The sequence below is a fragment of the Rhincodon typus genome, chromosome 2, assembly GCF_021869965.1.
Source record: "Rhincodon typus isolate 14 chromosome 2, sRhiTyp1.1, whole genome shotgun sequence".
Lineage (NCBI taxonomy): Eukaryota > Metazoa > Chordata > Chondrichthyes > Orectolobiformes > Rhincodontidae > Rhincodon > Rhincodon typus.
This window is the reverse complement of record NC_063333.1, coordinates 101,882,544-101,907,815: the sequence shown is the minus strand read 5'-3', so window position 1 is coordinate 101,907,815 and position 25,272 is coordinate 101,882,544. Positions and strand designations below refer to the sequence as shown.

Sequence of the window (25,272 nt, the reverse complement as noted above, 5' to 3'; positions counted from 1 at the left end):
GAAATCACAAGCTTTTGGAGTGCTGCTCCTTCATCACTTTACCTGACGAAGGTGTTGTGTGAGTCCAAAGATGCGCAGGTTAGGTGAATATGGGGTTATGGGTAAAGGGTGGGATGCTCTTTGGAGGGTCAGTGCAGATTCGATGGATGCACTGAATGGCCTCTTTCCACATCGTAAGATTTTGTGATTCTATAAAATAGCAGGATATATTAGATGAATATGTGGCTGAAGAGATGGTGCAAGGGGTAGAATTTCAGAATCCTGGGTTATTGGGACCAGTAAAAACTGAATAGGTTACACTTAGGCAGGACTGAAACGGATGCCCTAGGGGCAGTATTTGCTAGAGTGGTTGGGGAAGCTTTAAACTGAAATGGCAGGGGGGATGGGAACCTTTGCAAGGAGTCAGGGGAAGGGGAATAAAGGACAAGAACAAATGACAAATAGGAGAATGTGATAGGCAGAGAAATCAATTTGCCTGAATAGCTTAGCAAGAAAAACTAAATGTTAGGGAGTGGAACCCATTAATTTGTATTATTTTGAGATAGTATTTGACATCGACATCTGACTCTCATCATATCAGTGCTGATATGAAGGTGGCCAACCAACTTTGAAGTGACTTTATGTAACATGGAAAATCAAAAGAAAAAAAGAATGTATTTGCCACTGAAATTTTTGTCAATATTTACTTCCCATTTCGCTTCTGACCAATGTATTAGAATACCAATGACAAAAATGCAAATATGATTCACTGTTTTACTTTAATATAAAATGTGTTGCACATGAAAATTCCAGAAGCATCTGTATAAAAAGTTATTAAAAAAAACCTCAACAGAACAGTGTTATACATATTTACCTAGTAATCTTTTTACACAACCCAAAACCTAAATTGCACCTGGTGACTTTATACATAATAAACATTCCCAAATGGAACAAAAATATCAGAAACAAAGTTTCATCTAATTACAAGCATTCACAGAAAAAAAAAATCACATTTTTCACTATGAATAATCATATGTACATAGCTATAAGCAGGTCTCATTTTAAGCTAACCTCTGCCAATCCAGGGACCTGAGAGACTTAACACAATATCTACACTGTTATTTTCTGTATATGTTTGGACTTGTTTATCCAACAATTTAAAAACAAATATAGCTGAATCATCAGGGTACAAAAGCACAAGCATTCAGCATTAAACAATTACGTGAAATGGGGTCATTTTCATTCAGAATCTGTGGTCAGCAAATAATTTTAAACATTCTAAGTTCTAGGTTTTGTTTTGTGATTACTGCACCTTTCAAGTGTAAGTGCAACATAATCAGAAATATCACTTAGAATAGTGGCATACTGGGAAATAATTTAACTTAAACACAGGAAGAACATAGTCCACTCTGTCCTATTGGGTCTGCTCAAAATATCTTCAAAAAGTCACTCAGTGGACCAATATGCATATCTGACAATCTGCACTTGGCAAAACGCACATCAGAGAACTTGATTAATTCACAAGGCTGACATTAAAGATAGAATAACATTTTCATAATTGACCAGACAGCTAGGTAGCGGTAAAGAGACACAGACAGGTAGTGGTAAAGAATTATGCTAAGAAACAAAAATATGAAAAGTATCGTTCTGATAAGAATTTGTTAGAAGCTCACAAGAGTTAATTTAAAAAAAAACTTTGTTTTGTACTGGCACCACACACCCCCAAACCTTTTTTTGCCTCAGCTGATATTTTTTCTTTTTTCAAAACAGCAGTTATTAGAGATAATATTCCGTTATATCTTGCAAGTGCTGCTCATTTGAATCTAGACACCAGAATTGGCAATGCACAAAAATATTTTTAACTAGATTCACTGAACATTGACCAGCAACAGGTGAAGGATATAGAAACTAACAGATTTTTCATTTGAAGAGCAATGAAACTTGGAACTGTCTTAGACTGTAAGAGCTCATACTGAACAAAGCAACACATTTTCCCACTGACAAGTAAGTACATCAGGAAGCCATGATGTTGGAGGTGCCAGTGTTAGACTGGGGTGGACAAAGTCAGAAGTCACATGACACCAGGTTATAGTCCAACAGATTTATTTGAAATGACAAGCTTTCAGTGCACTGCTCATTCATTAGGTCCTAATGAAGGAACCATGCTCCATAAGCTTGTGATTTCAAATAAACCTGTTGGACTATAACCCGATGTTGGGTGACTTTTATGTCAGGGAGGAGTGTGGGTGAAAGCCCTTTTTAATCAATTTGATCTAGCTTGGATTGGTTGTGAAAAGTGTTAAGGCCAAAATTAAAAAAAAAATGAATTTACTGCTGCATGCTGGCCAGCTGAACACAACCCAAAATCATTCTCAGGAAATTGACGGCAATAAAAACCGTTTTTTACCACTGAAAAAGCAAATAACATAAAGCAAATAACACTGTGTATTAATGTGGCAAACAAAGAGTAAGACAAACTGCATACAAAATGGTCAATTAGTTTAGGAGCATATGACTAAGGCAAAAAAGGAGAAAAGAAAATACTGCCAGAATGGTAACCAAAGTTTGAAATTATTTCCCAGTACGAAGACAAGCATATCAACTGCCTATTACTTAATGACTAATTTTGTTCTGTTAGACTACCTAAATTATTTTAGTATTGTAGTTATAGTGAAGACCAGGGAAGTGGGACACATTGGACAACTTCGTTCAAAGAATCATCATAGAGACAATGGGCTGAATGACTTCCTGTGTTGTAATTCTATGGCTGATTTAGATCCTAATGGGGATAGATATGATTTACAGTCACCCCAAAATAGGGGATTAGTGAAACTGAAAAAAGTGGGATAGTGTTTAGCTTCAGCACACTAGATCCAGCTGTACAACTGTTCTTTTTCAAAGATGGAAAATGAACAATGCAATTTGATATAGTACTGCCCTGCCCTATTCTGGCTAAGAATGACCTGTTATAATAATGTGTATTATTGTCATACTCAGCATTGTTTATGCTGCAAAATAAAACATTTGAGGAATAGATAAGATTTAAAAGACTGCAAATACTGGCTAACCAAAATAAAAACAGGAAATGGCAGAATTATACAGCAGGTCTTCAGCATCTGAAAAACTTTTTTTCTAATGTATAAGCATTTACAGTTTTTATTTCAGGAGTGTGATTCAATTAAGGTCTACTTTGAAATTCAGGCTTTCAGCTTTTCCTACTGGAGTTAAGAAGCATTTGACTTTCAACATTTAGCCATTTTAAACATTTTAAAACACAATGTGCCTGCGCACATCAGTCAAAGCAAGCTTTGAACTTCCTACAATTTAAAAGTTTATTGCGACAAATTGAAAATTTCAGAAATAAAAATGTTTAATTATAATTTGTGGTCAGACCTTTTCAATTTTAGGCACAAATTCAAAAGCAAATCTAAAGAAAAGTGGGATATAGAAAATTTAAAACAAAAAAGTCTGTCCTGGGGATATACGACACATTATACTGTAAATGTATCTTTATACACAGGTAAACGACAGCATCACAACTCCAGGATGCATCAAAACTTGCTTCCCATCTCTCTAATAAGGTACCCTTTTGGTGGAAGAAAAGGGGCTAGATTTAATATTAATGTCATATTCAGAGCATATTCAGATGTTGGTTTAATTATCAAATATTGTATGGTGTAATAGTTTATTACTTCCAAGTAAAAACTCAATTTTTGAACATTTGTTTCCCCAATAGAGATCGCTTCTGGTTGACAACTGCTTTCATTTCACAAACTTACTAGATACAACTATTACAGATTCTTCACTTCAGAGTTTAATCTTTCACAAAAAGTCTCAAGTTCTTTTATGCAGTTGCTTGCCTCAGGAGGGATTGGTTCAGTTACTGATGTCTTCCATACATGTAGGGTCTCCAGGGCTCCTTTAGGATTACTCGGAGCCAGGTCGTAAACTGCATAAACTGCTGATAACTGTACAGGCCATGGGACACCTGAAAATATAGTAATCAGAAACCATGATCACAAACTGCTCAATACAAAACATAGAAAACATATTGTCTGTTCAAAACATCAGAGACAGGACATATCTTCTTCTTTCCAGAATTAAGAAAGACCAGTGACTTTGAACAAGATCATTTTCCTGCATATCATGCTATGAAATCAAGTATTGTTAAATACTCATTAGATGCAGGCACAGGACATCCAGATACTCCATCAGCTCTACGAAAAGTTGGCTTCAGCACTGCTCAGTCCCACATTCTTTATTAAATCAAATTTACATTCTAGGTGGTGAAAAGATCTTCCTTAAATCACCCAGCTTTCTACTAACTAGGTTTGATAGTTTATGAATAAGAAAGGAAACTGAACATCAGAAACAGGAACAGGAGCAAGCTATCTAACTCTGTGGGCATGCTTTGCAATTCAAAAAGATCATGGCTTATCTGATTGCGGCCTTGAACTTGCCTGGCTCCATAACTCTCAATTCCCTTGAAGATCAAAAGTCTAAGCAACAAAGCCTTGAATGTTTGATCCAGCCTCAGCTGCTTTCTGGAGTACAGAATTACAGACTAATCATCCTGTGATAAAATAAGTTTCTCCACTTCATCTTAAAAATGCAGATCCCTTATTTTGAAACAATGCTGTATGGTTCTAGGTTCCCCCAAAGAAGAAAGTAAACTTTCAGCATCTATCCAATTGAACCTCCTTAGAATATTATGTTCTTCAATAAGATCTCCTCAATATTTCCAATCAACCTGACAAACCTTCCCTCAAAACAAACTCTTCATCTCAGGAATAAATCTAGTGATCCTGCTCTGAAATCTTTCCAATCGAAGTATTTCTCTCCTTAAATAATACACTCCTGTGGGTCATACCTTGAATAGGTGCAGCAGCAAGAAAACAGCCCCTGGAACAGGGTGAGCAGTGAGCCCCAGTAGTGAGTCCAAGGTGGAGACAATCCTAGAACTTACCTTAGAGCAGCTGAGTGCTGGTATGGAGTGGACTGGGGCTTGGAGTGGAGCAGGGACGGCTGTTGGACTGGCGTCTAGCGCGGGCAGTCTGACCGCGTGCGGCGGCCCTAAGCTGAACTGCTACAATATAATGTCCATTTGAAATTTCTTACCTTACTTTAATGTCAACCCTTTAATGATATCCTATTTTTAAACTTATTTTTCAACTCTGTAAAGTAATGTAACTACTTTTATTCCTCTGCTGAATCCAAGGACTGTACCTAGGTACTTGTACCTAAGATGTCACTATAAGGAGGCAGACATTGTAAAAACTTTTCACTGTACTCCTGCATTGGAGTACACGTGACAATAAAAGGATATTCTATATTCTAAACCTGCCCACTTTTATACTTCAGTTCTCTTGCAATAAAGGCTAACATTCCATTTGCTTTCCTAATTACTTGCTTTATCTACATGGTATCTTTTGATTCATGTGTGAGGGCACACAAATCTTTCTCTCCATTTAAATAATATGCTGTTTGTCTAATCTTTCCATCAAATTGGGCAAACACTAATTTTACTACATTTTATTACACCTGCCAATTCTACTGTCTAATTTTGTTGACCAATCTTCTTCCCTTTGCTGACTGTATATCCTCAAGACTTCTTGTCCTACTTATATTTGTATCATCAGCAAATTTGGCTAGATTGGAAAAACTAAGTTGCAGGAAAAGCTCAGCAGGTCTAGCAGCACCTGTGAAGGAGAAAACAGAGTTAACGTTTCAGGACCAGTGACCCTTCCTCAGAACTCCATTCTGAGGAAGGGTCACCGGACCTGAAACGTTAACTCTGTTTTCTCCTTCACAGGTGCTGCCAGAGATGCTGAGCTTTTCCTGCAACTTAGTTTTTGTTCCTGATTTACAGCACCCACAGTACTTTTGGTTTTTGTTTGGCTACAATACAGCTGGTTCTTCATTTAACAGTCCAGAGATGTGCAGGTTAGCTGAATTGGCCATGCTAAATTGCCCATAGCGTCCAGCGATATGCAGGCTAGGTGGATTAGCCATGGGAAATGCAGAGTTACACAGATAGGGTAGAGGGGCAGGTCTGGGTGAGATGCTCTTTGGAGGTTTGGTGTGGATTCGATGGGCCAAATGGCTTGCTTCTACACTGTAGGGATTCTATGATTACTTCCTTTCTCTCTGTTTGATTATATTATTATTTTCTAAATGGTGCAATGAACAGGTGTGACAAATCGATGAAGAACGTAACAATGAAATATGAATAACAACAATATGAACAATTCTGTTAATTAGAATGAATTTAAAATAACAACCCAAAACTACTTGGGTCTGTTGCACACGAAAACCTATTTATATACTTGCTGCCCAAAGTCATACGTGGAGAAATTTTAAATTCAAGTTCTGAGGTTGTCTAGTTAGTGACCAAGTTTTCTCAGCTTGGCGCTTAACTGTCAATTATCATCTAACTGATGCATTCTCCCTAACAACGCCCCTACCAATGAGTTCACTTTATAATCAGTCAGTAATCTTCTTCAATTTACATGGTAAAGCTTGTAAATTATCCAATTGAGTAAATGATGAAAATGCTTCAATTAAGTGCCTTTTCTCAGCTATCCTCAAATTTTGTACCACTAATCACCTAGTTGGATATTTATCTTTTATTGTTAGGCTGTTCAGTCTCTCTCTATCTCTCCGGATCTGGCAATGGGTTTGCCACTGATGTGTAAAATAAAGTTACCTGACAGCTACCCAAATTATGCTCCTTTCCTTCTGTTTATCAAGATTCTGACTAACTTTTCTACTTACTACATCTTCAGCCATTTGTTTTCATGAATGCAGTTTCAGCATGAGATCTCCTGAAAAGTCTAATTTTCCCTTCAGTTAAAGATTTTAGTCTTTCTTTCATTTTTCAGTCATTCTAGATTATGTTTTCTTATTTTCAGGATTGTAATTTCCCCTCAAAAGCTGATTTCATGACCGTTTATCTTCATTTTATTCTTTTTTCATGGTACATGGGCACCACTGGCAATTTTTACCAATTCCTAATAACCACTGAACTGAGTGGCGTGCTAAGCCATTGCTGTGGATTTTGAGTCACGTTCAAGCTGGACCAAATAAGGACGGCAGATTTCCTTCCCTAGAGGACACCAGTGAATCAAACTGATTGCTGAAAAAACCGATGTCAATTCTCATTGTCAAAATTAATGAAACTAACTTTATAATCCACATTTATGAACTGAACTACAATTTCAGCAGGTACCATTGAGAGATTAAGTCCATATCCCCAGAGAATTAGATTGGGCTTCCAGATTACTACTTAGTGATATTACTATGACCACAACATCCCTGCACACCTTCCAATGGCTTTTCCCTGGTTCATCTCCAGGCCCAGACTTAACCTGTTTATATGAAACTTGTTCAGTCGATCATCATCTCTCTTTACCCATCCTTGCCTTTTATTCCATCATGTGAAAGTTAATTCATCCGTCAGTTTCTATTACTGATCAATGGTCAAATCCAAGATTTTAACTTCACTTTTTTTCCTTTACTGACAGTTCAGGCTGACTAAGCTTCCCAGAATGTTCTGTTGTTAATTCAAATTGCTATCAGACTGAATGCTTTTCACTAGAAAGGAGAAAAATCTAGTTTAATCTGGAGTTTATGATGAATGCACACTTTCAAAGATAATACTCTCTCAGCCTAAATTGATAATTACAGCAGAAGACTGAAATTCAACTCACTGCCTTCTGACAAGGCAGAATGAAGAAATAACCCTTTAGAACGGAGACGGGAAGGAACTTCTTCAGCCAGAGGATGTTAATCTGGGGAACCCATCGCCAGAGGGCTGTGGAGGCCACAGTCATTGAGTGTATTTAAGACAGAGATAGATAGGTTCTTGATTGGTAAGGGGATTGAGGGCTATGGTTAGAAGGCAGGAGAATGGGATTAAGAAACATATCAGTCATGGTCGAATGGCACAGCAGACTCGATAGGCCGAACAGCCTAATTCTGCTCGCACAACTTATGCTCTTATGGACAGTGTCAATTCCAGAAAATACTGATTTCTTGGAGGAAGTCTTCACTGAAGAGGCTAATCTTGGGCAAACTGCATGGTATTTTGGATCCATAGCTCAAAATACAGAATCCAATGGGCCTCCAGCTGTAGGATTTGCAGGTGAGGGGGCTTGTACAGGTGCCCAGATGATCTTCCCATCAAATTTACACCCGCTTCTGACTTGCTCACTATTTTACAAAGTGTGGGCAAGTACATACAAAAATTAGGAGCACAAGTAGGCCACTCCAATGAAAACATGGCTGATTGGATTTCTCCACAGTCCTGCACCTCCCTCACCTCTGACCCACCCACCACCAACCCCAATAGCATTCAACCTCATGCTTGTAAAGAATCTATGTGCATCTTTAAAAATATTCAAAGACTCTGCTTCAATGCCTTTTATCAAATAGAGCTCCAAAAGCTCAGGTCTTTCTGGGGCGGAAAAGCTTTCTCAACTCTGTCTTCAAATCCCCAATTTTGAAACAATGACCACTAATTCTAGATTCTCCCACAACATGAAGCATCCTTTCTACATCCACATTGTCAACACCTAAAGATCTTATATGTTTCAATCAAGTCACCTCTTACTCTTGTAATCTCTAGTATGTCCAATGCTCAGTATGTCCAATGTTTCCTCACAAGACAACTCACCCATACCAGGAATGGTTTAGCAGACCTTCTCTGAACTGCTTCTAATGCATTCTTCCTTAAATAAAGGTGACCAATATTGCACATATTCTGCTTTTACTCAATATCCATAGTAAACTGGTGGGTACCTAACAGCATTTGTGGAGGGAGAAACAGAATTAACAGTGAATCCAAAATGACTCTCCTTCAGAACCTAGTGCCAAAAAATAAAGTTTCCAGAGTGAGAAGGGAGCTGGAGAAGAATTAAGGCATGGACTGAGAGGCCAACACAACCAAAGATGGTGTGACATCACTACTGTAGGGAAAGCAGCTGATGGCGAGAATGTTTGGTCACTATTTCTAATCTTCAAATATTGGGAATTTAGTTTGTGTTTAAATTTATATTTGGTTTTCACTCTCCTTGTTTGAGAAATAGTTCATTAAGTTTCATAGCAAGTTGATACAGAGTCTAAAGGGTAACAAATAGTTTTTAAAATTCAGGACAGTTGATCAGAAAGGCCAAGTGGAGTGCGTGAAGTCATGGACATACCATGTGTCCCAGACCAAACGTCTGCAGGAAGTGTTACTGTTGCACGACTTCAGCTCTAGCTTTCTGAACTTGAATAGCGGATAAAGTCACTGTTGTGGATCTGTGAGGCAGAGGACTACATGGATAGCACATATAAAGAGGTGGTTACACTGTAGATTAGAAGCATACTAGTTGAGAGGGAATGGATAACTACGATGCAATCTAAGAAAACTATTTAGGTAGTGCAGGAGTTCCTGAGTCTATCTTGCTTGCTAGTTGCTATTCTACTTTGAAAACGGTTTAGAACCACAGGTTCTCAAAGGAATGCAAACAAAGCCAAGCCTATGGCACCATGTGAGAGTCAGCAGTAAAGGAGAGGAAGAAGGAAAATGGAAGAACATTAGTTATACAAGACTGCATAGTCAGGAATCAAGCAGGCATTTCTATGGTACGAAATGCGATTCCAAGATGGTGCACTGTCCCCCTGGCGCCAGGATCAAGGATATTCTTCTGGGGGCTTTGAAGAGTGACATTAGCCAGAAGTTCTCATCCACACTGGTGCAAACATGGTAGGAAGAGGAATGAGGTCCTGAAATCGCATCTCAGGACGTTAGGAAGGAAATTAAAAACAGTACCTTAAATATCCCAGGATTACACCCAGTGCTGACCGTCAGGAATGCAAAAGAATACTTTGCAGCTCCAACAACGCTTAAGAAGCTTGACACCAGCCAGGACAAAGCAGCCCATTTGATTGGCAACACATCCACGAATATTCACTCTACCATGACATTCAGAAGCATTAGTGTGTACTACCTTCAATGTGCACTGCAGAGGTTCACCAAATGTCCTGACACAGCAACTTCCACTATGACCAGTACCATTTAGAAGGAAAAGGGCAACCAGATATATAGCAACACCACCTGCAAGATTCTTTCCATGCCATTCACCATCCTAAGTTGGAAACATAATCACTGTTCTTTCATTGTTGCTCATTAAAAATCCTTCACTTCCTCTCCTGATGGGGTTATGGTTTATGCAGTGGTTCAAGAAGGCAGCTCATCACACCCTCTCAAAGGTAACTAGCAACAGGCAACATATGCCGATCTAGCCAGTGACACACATGTCCCACAAGTGAAGTAATATGCTTGCCCCCTTTGATGAGTCTAGAAACGGTGGAAAAACCTAAAAATGAGGGTGATGGCACTTTGATCCAACATAAGGAAGAAGTATTTTACCAAATCTTTGAAATCCTCTATCACAGAGAGCTGTGGAAGCTCAGTCTTTGAGTATGTTTAAGGTAAAGAGTGACAGATTTCTGATTAACTGGAGCACATGGAGTTATGGGGATGGGCTCGGTAAAAGACATTGAAGTGTTAGATTGGCCATGATTGTATTGAATTGTGGGGCTGCCTCGATGGTCTAAATGGCTCAGTCCTGTTCTCATGTTTTCCTTTCATCAAACCATATTAATTTGGCTTGGTTGCCTTGAAAATTTTTTAAGTACCCAGATAAACATCCTTAGTAACAGTTTACAATGTCATAGGTAAGACAATAGAATCTAACTGGCCTGTTATTTTCTGCTCTCTGTCACCCTCCCTTTTATGAGCAGTTGTCTAGGACAGTTCTCCCACCAAGCCCCAACTGAAGTCCTCATGTAGCCAAACAGAGTAGCCAACTCTGAAGTTACTAATGAACATGATTGGCTGGCAGCTTCGGTGATGGTAGCCCTACTCATGCGAATGGTAAAAATCTCACTTCCAACCAGTGAACTGTTATTACATAGGTGGTAAGTACTGAGGGATAGTCCTGATCAGCGACAATGTGTTCCTCAACAATTTCTGACAGCTCAACTTTTCCAGTGGTGGGATAGGAAATATTCTGTGCTAAAGTCTTTTTTGATAAATAAAATGTGAAATTTTGTCTGCTTTTGCCATCAACCCAGAAAGAATATTGTGCAACAATTCAGCAAACAAGGTCAAATGATTAAAGTGAATTTAAATCTATGACTGATCATACTGATCACATTGAAAGCTTCACTTTTAAAAGCAAGTTTGTCTATTAACAATTTAGTAAACAGATCTCTGCACTAAATACAAAATGCGGTGGAATGGTGATAGCAATCCAGAACCCAAGGCTATTATTCTGGGACATGGATTTGAAGCCAAACCATGGCAGCTGGTGGAATTTGAATTCAATAAAATCTGGAAATATATCAAGCTAGTCCACTGGTGACCATGCAACCACTGTTGACTGTCATAAGTACCCAATCTTGTTCACTAATATTCTTCAGGGAAATAAATCTGTCATCTTTACACAGTCTGACCTGCAGCAACGTGGCCAACACTTCACTGCTCTCTGGTCAATTAAGGATGGGCAATAAATGCTGGCCTAGCCAGACACATGACAGAAGAAAGAAAAGTCTCAAAGTCACCTGAGTTAAGTGTTTTATGGGATTCATAATTTAAGCAAAACGTTCCTTGGACTGAAATATTCGTGTACACTTACCTTCTTGAAAAGCCTGTTGGAGAAACTGGTTCATCACTGCAGCCATGTTTCTCACAGCAACTAAAGATTCTTTCTTCAGTCCTTGCTGTCCCAGGTATCCTTATAATTAAATAAAACCCAGTTAAACATAAATATTTGTGAGCACAATTCTGTACTGTCTTACAGAATGCTTATAACATTAAAAAATTCAATGTTCAAAACCAAAACAGAATAATTGCTTATCTCAACCCCATTCGCCTGCCAAGAATCTCTTGAAAACATGGGTCCTATTTCTGACTTACAGAATGCGAACATTGCAATTCCCCTCAGCAAAGAGGATGTGCATCAGTTTGCACGCAGAACCAGCAGACACACGGAGTAACGGCTGGTCCACACCAATAGTGATGAAATGAATGAAACAGAGCAAAGCGTCAACACAGGGCCATCATTCACAATAATAACCCACCAGCGGCACAGCCTGCCAGCTCTAAATATACACTACGTACTTTGCTGTATTGCTGCAAGAACACGATAACAGAAGAACAATATAAAAGCACCAAAATAAAAGAAAATAGTCCACTCTTAGTTATTCATACTGAAATGGACAGAAATAAATGTCAACGATGACAGTTAACACTTTTTCTTTACTCACTGGAACCTTATGCAATAATCTACGAGGGGATTTTTTTGTTATCTAAAACATTCTTTAAATGGACCACAAATGCAGTTCTAATAGCAATAAAGTGGATAAAAATGTTCATTGCTATAAAGTGCAAGAAAATACTAAGAATGTTGGAAATGTGGACAAAAAAGTAAATGCTGGAAGTACTCAGGACAGGCAGCATCCTTGGAGAAAGAGTGTAAATTTCAGGTTATGATCTTTATCAGTAAAGAACAATACAGTTCATTAGCAAAAAGTTAGAGATTTAGCAGTTTATGTGCAAATGGAAAAACACGGAAAGAAAAGGGTGAGAGAAGGAAGTAACCTAAGGGGAGGCCTTTGATAAGAGTTGAAATCAGGAGAGGGTAACTTACAAGAAAGGTCGTAGTGCAAGGAAAAAAGGGTCATAATGGAGGATAAACAAAAAGGTCTGGAAGAAACTGTGAAGGCAATACCAGATTAATTGCTAATCACTTGCTTGACACAGCAATAATGACGCTAAACTCAATGCTGAGGTCGGAAGGTTATGACTTTACAATCACTTTTGTCCCACACCCCATTACAGAGGCCTTGCTTTTGTTCCTTTCTTTCTCTACATCTCCCACACTTCAACTGCCTCTAATCTGTTATATCACTAAGTTCATCCAGTTCCAATAAAATGTCATCTCTCTCAACATCCGTAACCTGATCCGTTTAGAGTTTCCAGTATTTCCACTGTTGGTTTAAGGGCAGCAGAACACAGCTACTAATTGCAGTCTTGTGGGTTTTTCCCAAATAAAAACCACAAGTATATTCCAGATTGTGTTAAAGAAAATGGAAACTTTAGGTTTAATAAAAATTATGAAAGTTCAAGTGCTCTTTTTACAGAAATAAATATTCAAAGCTTCTTGCTTATTATTCTCAATAGTGGAAGTTGTCAATGGAAGGTATATAAGACTATAGACATTGGAGTAGAATTAGGCCATTTGGCCCACTGAGTCTGCTCCTCCATTCAACCATGGATGATATTCCCATTCTCCTGCCTTCTTCCTATAACCCTTGAATCCCTTACCAATCAAGAGCCTCTATAAAAAACAAACCTGCAAGAGCTGCAGATGCAGTAAATCAGAAACAAAAATGCAAATTACTGGAAAAGCTCGGCAAGTCTGGCAGTTTACAGTTAACATTTTGGGTCGAGTGACCCTTCCAAGTACCTTGCCCCTAAACCACGAGGCTGTTCTCTTAAATAAGAGCCTCCTGTGCGGCACCTTGCCAAAAGCCAATTGAAAATCCAAACAGATCATGTCCACGGCATGTCCTTCGTCTAACTCGCTTGTTACCTCCTCAAAGAATTCTGACAGATTTGTCAGGCATGACCGCCCCTTGACAAGTTGTGCTGACTCAGTCCTATTTTACCATATACTTCCAAGTAGTCTGCAATCTCATCCTTAATAATGGACTCTGAAATCTTAACGACCAAGGTTAGGCTGACTGGCTTATAGTTTCCAGTCTTCTGACTCTCTCCCTTCTTAAACAAGGGTGTTACATTAGTCATTTTCCAATTCTCTGGAATTCTTCCAGACTCCAGTGATTTCTAAAAAATCTTCACCTCTACAATCTCCTCAGCTATTTCCTTCAGAACTCTGGGGTGTAGTCCATCTGGTCCAGATGATTTATCCACCTTCAGACCTCTCAGCTTCCCAACACCTTCTCCTTAATGACGGACACCACGCTTACCCTCTGCCCCTGACTGTCCTGAAGTTCTGATATGCTGCTGGTGTCTTCCACCATGAAAACTGATGCAAAGTACCTCTTCATTTCCTCTGCCACTTCTTGGTTCCCCAACCACACTTTCCAGTGGTCCAACCTTGCCTCTGTTACATTTTAGACACCGAGAAAAACTCTTGCAACCTTCTTGTATATTACTAGCTAGCGTACTCTCATATTTCATCTTCTCCCCCTCCGCTCTCCCATTGCATTTTTAGTTATCCTCTGCTGGTTTTTAAAGGCTTCCCAATCCCTTGACTACCCACTAATCTTCACTACATTGTATACTTTTTCTCTTGCTTTTTTGCTGTCCCTGACTTCGCTTGTCAGCCATGGTTACCTCATCCTTCCCTTAGAATGTTTCTTCTTCCTTTGGATGGATTTCTGCTGGGCCTCCCGAATCACTCTCAGAAACTTCTGCCATTGCTGCTCTACCATCTATCTTGCTGGGCTTCCCTTCAAATCAACTCTGGCTAGCTCCTCCCTCATGTCTTTGTAGTTAACTTTAATCAAGTGTAATACTGTTACAACTGATTGCAGCTTCTCCATCTCAAACTGCAGGGTGAATTCTATCATATTATGATCACTGCCCCTAGGGGTTCCTTTATCTTCAGGCCCCTAATCAAGATTGCCTCATTACACATCACTAAATCCAGAACTGCCTATTCCCTAGAGCGCTCTACAACAAGCTGCTCCAAAGTACCATCTCATGAACAGTCCACAGATTACTTTTCTTGGGTTCTGCTACCAACCTGGTTTTCCCAGTCTACCTGCATGCTGAAATGCCCCACGATTATTGAAATAGTGCCTTTCTTATACAGCGTTTCCATTTCTTGATTTATTTTCTTCTCCACGTCCTGACTAATGTTATGAGGCCTGTACACAACTCCTGTCAGCATCTTTTCTCCTTTACGGTTCATCAACTCTACCCACACAGATTATATGCCTTCTAATTCTATATCACTTCTTGTCATTGATTTAATTTTATTTCTTACTAACAAGGCAACATTGTCCCCTTTGTCCTTAAATTGTGCTGAACAAAGAGACTCTGGAGTGCAGGTTCATAGTTCCTTGAAAGTGGAGTCACAGGTAGATAGGACACTGAAGGCGGCATTTGGTATGCTTGCCGTTATTGGTCAGTGCATTAAGTATAAGAGTTGGGAGGTCATGTTGTGGCTGTTCAGAACATTGGTTAGGCCACTATTGGAGTACTGCGTGTCATTCTGGTCTCCCTGCTATAGGATGGATGTTGTGAAACTTGAAAGGGTTCAGAAAAGATTTACAAAGATGTTGCCAGGGTTGGAGGGTTTGAGCTTTAGGGAGAGGCTGAATAGACTGGGGCTATTTTCCCTGGAGTGTCGGAGGCAGAGGGGTGACCTTATAGAGGTTTATAAAATTATGAGGGGCATGGATAGGGTAAATACTCAAGGTCTTTTCTCTCGGTTGGGAGTGCGGGGAGTCCAAAAGTACAGGGCATAGGTTTAAGGTGAGAAGGGAAAGATTTAAAAAGGGACCTAAGGGGCAATGTTTTTATGCAGAGGGTGGTTACTGTATGGAATGAGCTGCCGGAAGTAGTGGTGGAAGCTTGTAGAATTACAACATTTAAAAGGCATCTGGATGGGTATACGAATAGGAAGGGTTTAGAGGAATATGAGTCAAATGCTGGCAAATGGGACTATATTTATTTAGGATATCTGGTCGGCATGGACAAGTTGGGCCGAAGGGTCTGTTTCTGTGCTATATATCTTTATGACACTATGCCTGTCCTTTTGATTGGATGTCTATCCTTGGATATTTAGTTCCCAGCCCTGATCCCCTTGCAGCCACATCTGTGTGATCCCCACACATCGCACCTGCCACCTTGAATCTGCGCTACAACCTCATTTACCATGTTTCATTTACTCTGTGCATTAAAGTACAACAGCTGTGTTGACTGTCCCCCTTCTTATAATTGTTCCCTTATCTGCTGTGTCTGAAATTAGATTTCTGAACCTTTCCATCTTCTCTGTCCTATTACTTGTTCTGGAAACTGTAATAACCTCTGCTGAGCCCTTTCCCCCTTTAACTATTTCCATAATTTTGCATGCAACTGACTCTTTAATCTTGCTGACCTATGCCATTTTGCTCTTGGCTCAGTTAGTACTCCAGAGGTTACTATCTTTTTAGTTTTGCTTTCTAATTTAGCCCCCAACTGCTCATATGCCCTCAGCAGAACCTCTTTCCTCTTTCTACTTTTATCATCGATACCTACATGGATCAAGACAATTGTATCTTCCCCCAGCCATTCAAAAGTTCCTCTGCAGCCCGCATGAGATTTCCTGAACCCAGGCAAGCAACACAGCCTTCGGGACGATCGATTCTGGCCACAGAGAACAGTGTCTATTCCCTTGACTATACTATCCCTGATTACATTTACATTTCTCTTTTCTCCCTCCTCTTGAACAGCTCCCTGTACCACAGTGCTATGGTCAGTTTGTCCCTACAGCCCCACTCCCAATCACACAGGGAGCAACAATCTCAAATCTTTTGGAGAAGCTCAGAGGCTGAGGCTCTTTCAGCACTACCTCCTGGATTCCTCCACCTGCCTCACGCACAGTCACACCCTCTTGTCCCTGACCAAATTACACAGCACCCAGGTAACTCTCCCACTCCCTGACATGTTACAGTGTTGGAAGCTCAAACTGCAGCTCACCATGTCTGAGCCAGAGTTGCTCAATGAAGTAACACTTGCAACCGATATGGTCAGTAGGAACCACAATGGGTCCACCAGGTTCCACAGTGTGCAGGTACAACAGATCGCTGGACGTGGCATCTCTATTGTATCATTCTTAATTTGGTTTTTAAAAATTTTGTAATGGCTTCTTAGTTTGTAGCTTGTAAATATTTCCCCAATTTACCTTCAACTGAAAGAAACCTGTTATAGACAGTCAAATTTGTAGCTGTTGCCAACCAATGAACTTACGGTTTACCTGTGATGTTATACTTTTGTGCTGGGCCCCTAATCCTGGCCTTCAACTTATCTTGTTAAAAAATGATTTTTCTTCATGACCGTGTGACACTTACAGCACAACACTGATAGACAGTTTTTGTTGTATTACTCAAATGATTTTCTTTTCTTTACATTTGAGAAAAAAAGTTCCTTTGCATGAATAACAACTTTTGAAAATTGGTTTGGACATTTTCCTTTGTTGAAAAAGCTACCCAATGAATTTTCTAAAAGATTAAATAGACTTCCATAACCTACTGCCCTACAAAGTAGAGTTGATGTGCAAACAAGATATATGTTGCAAAACAAAACAGGGGTGAAGGGTTGCTTTCAATTTAACACAATGTTTTCCTTACAAAATCAGAGGTTTAAAAAGTAAATGCTACATGTGGCATTATCTGTACTTCATACTTCACAGGATCTTCAGCTAAATATAGTTTGCCGTAATCAAGTTAATTACCAATAAGTCTCATGACGCCTGCAACCGTGGCATCCGGAATATTTGGAATATTTGCCTGGCCTCTTCTGCGCTTCATCCATTTATCCATTACAGGCCATACCTCTGTCCTAAAAGAAAAAAAAGCAGAGAAGTCAACAATAATCAAAGAAGCGGAATATACGAGGTTGCAGGCTTGCTCGCTGAGCCGGTGTGTTTGAATGCAGATGTTTCGTCACCCTGCTAGGTAACATCATCAGTGCACCTCCTGTGAAGCATTGGTGTTCTGTCCCACTTGCTATTTATGCGCCTCGGTTTGCTGGTGTGGTTGGCATCAATTCTGGTTCTGTTTTTCAGTAGCTTATATATCAGGTCCAGTTCAAGGTGTTTGTTGATGGAGTGCCGGTTGGAATGCCAGGCCTCCAGGAATTCACTGGCATGTCTCTGTTTGGCTTGTGCTATTATGGATGTGTTGTCCCAATTTCTGTCCTTCCTTGTCCGTGTATTGAAACCAGTGAGAATTGGTCGTGTCTCTTGGTGGCTAGTTGGTGTTTGTGTATCCTAATTGTCAGTTTTCTTCCAGTTTGGCCTATGTAATGTTTCTCTCAGTCCTTGCACGGTACTTTGTATATATGAGAAACATTACATATTTGAATCATTTAAATAGATACACGGTTATTTTAGAATCAACAGATTAGTCTAAGCATATCTCTGAATTACCTTATGAAGGAGTTGTGCGTCCATGACCATGGTTGTTGAGAACACAGCAAATCTATGGCATAAATCAGTTCCCACATATCACCATTAAAATCCATTCCATATTCATTACTTTTTCGGAATCCAACTTTAGGACTCTGCTGCATGGCAATAAGGAAACTTGAAACCAAAGAACTAATGTCTAGAGGTGGATTCTGAAAATCAAATAATTACACATGAAAAATGAATATCTCCTTATGTAGAAGATACAACTTCATCAACGATCTCTACAAAAAAAATGGGCAAGCAGTGAACAAATCATTATGACTTCAGCTCTCAACTGAATTCTAACAAACAAATTAGGTAAAATTTTCATTTTCTGTTGCGAGAACATTTAAAGATCATTTGTGGATTCCCTCTGTTTTAATTATAAAAATGACATTGTAACCTGGTGAAGGGAAAAGAGGAGGAGCTCATATAGTATGTACTAGGAACTTTCTTTATCAAAGCATTTCTATCTCAGCAAGCAAGGAAGCAGTGCTGGTTATAATTCTGGGGAAAGAGTAATTGATATCTGCATTCACTAGACAAGACTGTTGCCAATGTGGGAATAAAGGAGGAGGCAGTAGTGATATTGGATAGGATAAAAATAAGGCACTTAAAAGATTGGTCACCTTCAAAAGGGAAAAAGTCATCTGCACTAGATGGGATGCATCCGATTTGTGGAGGTCTAGTCAAAATCTCTTCAGATCTAGGACTGGTACTAGAGAACTAGTGGATTCCAAATGTTACATCCCTCTTCAAAAATAGGAGGCACGTATACCTATCAACTATGAACCAATTAGCTTAACATCAATGAGGAGGAAATTTTGAGAGGCAATAATTGGCGACATAGCAAACAGTCATTTAGAAAAGTAGGATCACAGCTCTTTTTGATATAATGACCTACACTTGGATATACACAGCATATTTTCAATGTTTACAGATGACATGAAGTTCAGAAATACAGTAAAGATGCAGTAAACAGTCTTCAGAAGGACACAGGCTAACTGGAAAAATGGAAAAAAAAAGGGAGATGAGATGTGCCTCGATTTCTTACAGAAACAAATTTTTTTTGTGATGTGTAAGGGAAAACAGCAAGTATCATATCATGGAATCTTCTCACCAAATCCAGAAATTTATAAGCAGTTACAGTCTGATTGATCTCAACACATGACAAAAATGTTTGTCTATAAAACAAGTCACCCTTACACCGCCCCCTCCCCCAACCCCATTCAGACTGTGACTGCTACAAAATATGAAGAAGTAACTGTACCTTTTCCCAATTGAGGTATGCACTCAAACAATTCAGAACATCTCCTTTGGCACGTTGCTTGGCAACAGCTTGCATAGCTTTATTGACTGGTCCTTGTGTAGAAAATATGTTCTGCCAAACACTCAAGATGAGCAGCAACAATTTGCTTGAATCTGGAAAATCTGGAAAAAAGTACCTTTATCAAATAGAAAGACTAGAATATGCTGCAATATAAATCTTTGACCTATACACACGAGATGCAGAGTTGCAATGAAAAAGAATACTTTCAGATGGGAAGAAACAAAATTGCATACTGCAAAATTCAGTGTAATGAGACATTTGAAGATGCACAATTTTTAACACTAGTTTCATACTTTACAAAATTGAATAATTCCAGTTGTTTTAAAAAATGAATGCTTCTTCTTTGTGAAATTATTTTTGATACCGTTTGAAATGTATTGTAGTCTCAATATATGAACGACTGAGGTGCCTGGTTAAAATAAAACTTCAAAATTTCTGTCTTTGATCATGCAAAAAATTCTGCTTCTGGTTCAGAGTTACTCACTTGCATTTGAAGGTTGCTTGTGTTTGTTACAAGGAAAGCTAGTTAGCATTCATAAATTTCACCCATCAATGTTGTTGCAATGTTGTCTTTTGACTTCAATGCTGGTCTGCTCATCTCTTGCTCTCCAAAATTTGGTGCCTTGTCAGCACACAATGTAGCATGTTCTCTTGTCGGATGTCATGACCATGAACCCCAAAGTACCAAGGGAACTTTTCATTTGTACTTCCAAAATGTATTTTTTCTAAGAAGTGGGTTGAAATCAGCCAAAAATGGCATATGTATATTCAACGGCTATTTAGATGGGGATCCATGGAATTTCAGACCTACAGATTCAAAGGGAACTTCAAAGCCCTTCTCAACAGCAAGCAACCCCCTGCAGATTTTGTTCCAACCTGCAGGCACATTTTGCATTTTGAAGAATACACAAGGTCAGGGTTAAAAAGTCAGTTTCAACTTTACTGGGGTGATGCTACTGGGACTGAACATTCACATGCGTACCAGCCTGCATTTGAGCGTTAGTGTGCTGTGAAAGTCACAGTTGAAGAACTTAGTCACCCAATAAGATCCTCTCTTGCTGAATGATAGAAGTCAGCCAGCTAGTAACCAGACAAGAGGAAGACCTTCTCTAACTCACAGTGATACAAACCAGTTTGAAAAAAAACTAATCGGGACAACAGAACTTTAATCAGACCACAAAACTATGAATTGTGAAACCAACTGTTTGGCTACCAACGTCGGTGTGACCTGTAGGACTTGCAACATTTACTGCCTCAAAGAGCAAAGTGCTTGGAAACAGTACCACCTGACATCCCCTCCAATTCACTCAGCAAAACGACATGGGACTATATTGCCATTCCCTACACTGTTGTTGGGTTAAAATCCTTGAATGGGCAATAAATGCAAGCCTTGTCAGCAATGTCTGCATCTCAAGGAGGAAAATAAAAATGCATTTAATAAGTTAAAATTTTACTCAGTGAATGCTATCTGATTAGTATCATGTACTACAATTTCACTAGGGGATCCAGGACAACATGTTCCATTGGTTTATTTTGTATCAATATCATTATGCAATTTAGACTCAAACTTACCTTCCTTTAAGATATTATAGGAGAGGAGACGAGCTCTTTCAAGATCTCCTTGCTGTCGGCAGATTGCAATATAAACTCGAGAAAGTGCCTGAAGACAGTTATTATCAAGGGTCATTTGCTCAACCTTCAGTTTCTTGAGGATAGCCATCATTAAAGCTTCTGTTAAATCCTATCGTCAACAAAACAAGTGAAGCGATTACTGCATCAATAACTAGCAATAAACAACATTTCAGAGAACCTGCAACAGTTATTTGTCCTAATTGGTTAATGCCATTATATATACTCTACAAAAGCCCTCTTTTACTCAGACTACCTCTGAGTTAACATGGCCTTTTATTTCCATTGGCATGCACAGGCAGATTACATGCATGACCCTATTAAATGGTTTTATGCAGTCACAATGTTCATAAACTTAGGGGTTGCTGCACAGCCTAGCAGCTAAGAGGTAACATCGTTCTTGATCAGAATCAAAATCATGTAATCTGGTCCAACAATACAAGAATATGCAGGTATGACCCTATCACAGTATCTTTACAGCCTAAAGTGAACACCTAGCCTCAGTTGTCCCCAAACAGGGCAACTGGAATCCCTACCACTACTAAAGAATAAATCTCAAACTGCCTCTTTCCAGACTACAAATATTTGCACCAACTGCTAACTTCCCACAATAGGCAAGAAAATGTTTATATAACCATTAGAAAACATCCCTTTTGAGCACATCTGTCGACCTTGTGCATATATAAAAAATCCTCAGGCTTGGTAGCAGCTCTGGCACCTAAAAAAAAATTGGGATAAAAACTCTTCAACAAAAACAAAATTGGACTTGGACTTTTTTTGTCCCCCCACTCTCACAAATGGAAATATTTTCACTTCCAACTACCCAATTGAAAAATCAGCCTTTTGCTCAGGAAGGTGAACACCCCCTAACCTTTTGTTTACCCTCCCCATTTCCTTTCCTTGCCTCCTACTCTTCTCCTTAGCTCAGCTCATTCTGCTCGCCCACCTAATTATCACTTCTTCCACTATCCTCTCCCTGGTCACCTTCCACACCCCTTCTCTTGTCCAGTGTTGTTGTTCTCCCATATGCATTGCCATCTACCTACCTTCCCCCATCTACTTACTCCCCCATCCTGAAAAGGTGCTCTTCTCCAATAATGCACTTGGTCTTGGCCTCCTGTGTGCAATATCACAGGAGTTCTAACAGTGGCTCAATAACTTCCTTCATTTAAATAAAGAATTATTGAACTATGTTTGCTGAATAATTATGCTAACCTGACAACACTATTTTAATCTATGTCAAAGTCACCCAGTATCTTCCACTATGAGGCTCAGGATTCAGCAGAATGTTGCAAAGGTGTTGCCTTTGGTACCTCGCCCAAGGAGAACACACTCATTTTAGGAAGAGTTCTCACCTACAACACAGGATCCATACAGATTTAGAACAGGTACTGCTGGGAAGCAATCAGGATTGCAAATTTAGAGCACTGAGGGTATCTGCAGGATCCCTGTCATCCAGCCCAATTGAGGTCAACTGCTCTCAGTACAGATTAAGGACTAAACATTAATTTTTTTTCTGATAGTTTTGATATAGTCTCTATTCACAATTTTTTTTTGGTAGAAATATATTTACAGGGGTTATCCTTACCAAAGATTATTAACATTTCCTTGAAAGAAGACTACAGTCGCAAAATAATCCACTTTTTTTCCATTACGCACCTTAATCGATGTGATTGATTCTCTTTATTTTCTCACGGTAGAGCAGGAAAAACTGAGGAGCAATAATTCCGTGTGAAATTACAACTCTGTCTGGCCCTTTGAAATTCAAACAGGCACACACACAGAGCAAAAAGGTGTATTTAGCAATCATTAAAACTGCAAGCCATACATTTTAAACATGGAAACTATTTGTTTCCTTAGATTCAGATTCTGACATAAATTGATTTATCTCCTTCCATATAACTGGTTGCTTCTCCATACTATTACTCAGTTGCTGGATAATTACAATGGTAGATGGAATCCCACTTCTAAGGCATTAGCTTGCCTCCATTGAAGGTACAGGAAATTTGAGCTTCACAATGGAGTTAAAATATTAGTATTTTAAACTGTAATGATTGATAACTTTTTCTAAAATTGATAGTCAAATTAACAACATCTCGGCAAAAAAAGAACCGTATGATGCAGTATGATAATCGAGTGCTGGGAGCAGCAGTGTTGATTTCCATGGGATGAACTGAAAATCTGGGTTGCGAAAGTTCTAAAGATTGTACTTGCTGCCTTCATGTACATTCCACTTCAAATGCTCTTTTACTGACACAGTTGATTTTTATGGAAGTTAGCAAGAGCAAAAAGATGCCATTCTTACCAGCCCTCAGAATTCCAATTTTCAAGCCATTACTAGTATACAAATCCCAATCCTCCATCCTCTTCCAAATCATGTAGACACTCCTGGAGGTGAAGTGGGCACTGACGGCTTCCGACAGGATAGTCCGAAACACACACTTTTTACCAGTCTATTTTCAAACCTTTGAATCATGTGCATCTTTTGTAGCCTGCCCCCACGCCATTCAGATATTGCTAGAAGACTCACCTCAGCAGCAATGTAGCTAACCTTCTGTAAGTACACACTCCCTTCCTTCACAATATCATGTTTCTTACCATTATAATAAGGTTCCATGGTGTCCATTTTGTTGACTTCAGTGATTAGCTAGTTTTAGCAGCATGAGCTTGGAGATTATGAGCTGGAGGCTGAACTATAGACACTGATGCCTAAGGGAGGGTGAAGGTTACCTGGATTCTTTGTACCAGGAGGCAGTCACACCTTACAGCACGCTGTGGCCTTTTACAGTCAGTGGTTAGGGACAAGAGGCTATGACTGCAGGTGAAACAGGCAATAGGGAGCCAGAGGGCAGGAGTACAGCAGATTAGAGAGATGAACATGTGGCTGAAAGACTGCTGTAAGACTGCTGTAAGACCATAAGGCATAGGAGCAGAAATTAGGCCATTCAGCCCATTGAGAGAAGTGCTGTGAGAGAAATGGGTTCCTGTTCCTGTTCCTGTTCCTGGCACTAATACTGGGTAAAGTGGGATCTGTACCTGTGGGCAGTCCACACCTGAACAGTACCAGGACTGGCATTCTTGTGAACCATGTAACTAGGGATTAGGGAGGGCTTTAAACTAAATAATGGGGTTAAAGGTCCAAATTGAAGAATGGGAAAATGCAACAGAGGAAGGAATTAATGTGGGAAGTGATCAACAGACAATGACAGGAAGGTACCGAGAATGCAGATCTAAAAGCTCATCGACAGATATGACAAGTGATTACAAAAATAATAAAAGAACAAAACTTAAGGCATTATACTTGAATCTATGCAGCATTTGAAACAAAACAGATAAACTAACAGTAAGAAATTGAGATAACGAAGTTTGATCAAGTGGCCGTAAATAAACCTAGATTGAGACCTGAATATAGAATGGTATGTGACATTTAGGAAAGGATGGAGGAGTAGCTCTGTACATTAAAGATCATATTAATACATTGAAATAGAAAGGAATGAACGTAATTCAGGAAAGCAGGATACAGAAGCAGTCTAGGTAGAGATGAGGAATGATAAAAGCAAGTAGATAGTTGTGGGAATTGTGTCTAGGCTTTTTAACAGTAATCATGTGGTAGGTTTTCAAGGAGAAATCAAAGCAACTTGTCAAAAGGGTACAGCAACCATCTATTTTGAATTTAAATAAAGGCAATTATGAGGGCATGAAAGCAGAGCTAACAAAAATAATTGGGAATTTTGATTGAGGGAAAGATCAATAGAGATAAAATGGGAAACTTTCAAAAGGATATCTCAAAGTGCAGAACAGATTCATTCTGACAAACAGTGAAAATTCTAAGGGACAGGCACACCATCCATGGTTAACCAAGAGAGGTTAATTCACATTCAAAGAAAAGACAATAATTATGCAAAGATATGTCGAAGATCAAAAGCTTGGACAGAATATAAAAAGAAATTGGTAGAAGATTAATGAGAGAAGAAAATCTAGAGTTTGAAAGTTAGGCAAAAAAAAATTTCTTCACATACTTAAAATAACAAAAATAGCTGCTAAAGTATTGGTCCTCTAGAGTATGAGAATTAGTAATAGAAGATAAAGAGATGGTAGACA

General features: G+C 39.2%; 1 protein-coding gene across 2 annotated transcripts in view; it reads right to left on the bottom strand.

The window, feature by feature from the left end:
* Window positions 1-739: 739 nt before the first annotated feature.
* The window catches only part of LOC125486062 (little elongation complex subunit 1-like), a 29,301-nt gene continuing 4,768 nt past the window's right edge, over window positions 740-25,272 (bottom strand). Inside the window, exons 1-7 of one of the 2 annotated variants that reach the window (XM_048612016.1) lie at window positions 22,831-24,381; window positions 21,115-21,283; window positions 19,483-19,643; window positions 18,192-18,382; window positions 17,496-17,602; window positions 11,664-11,762; window positions 740-3,967 (exon numbers count right to left, since the gene is read on the bottom strand). In XM_048612016.1, the coding sequence (XP_048467973.1) occupies window positions 3,771-3,967; window positions 11,664-11,762; window positions 17,496-17,602; window positions 18,192-18,382; window positions 19,483-19,643; window positions 21,115-21,265 (906 nt within the window). In that variant the 5' untranslated portion in view covers window positions 21,266-21,283; window positions 22,831-24,381 and the 3' untranslated portion in view covers window positions 740-3,770. Of the gene's footprint in view, window positions 3,968-11,663; window positions 11,763-17,495; window positions 17,603-18,191; window positions 18,383-19,482; window positions 19,644-21,114; window positions 21,284-22,830; window positions 24,382-25,272 lie in introns of those variants that run through there. The other variant, XM_048612011.1, reaches the window with a different exon arrangement.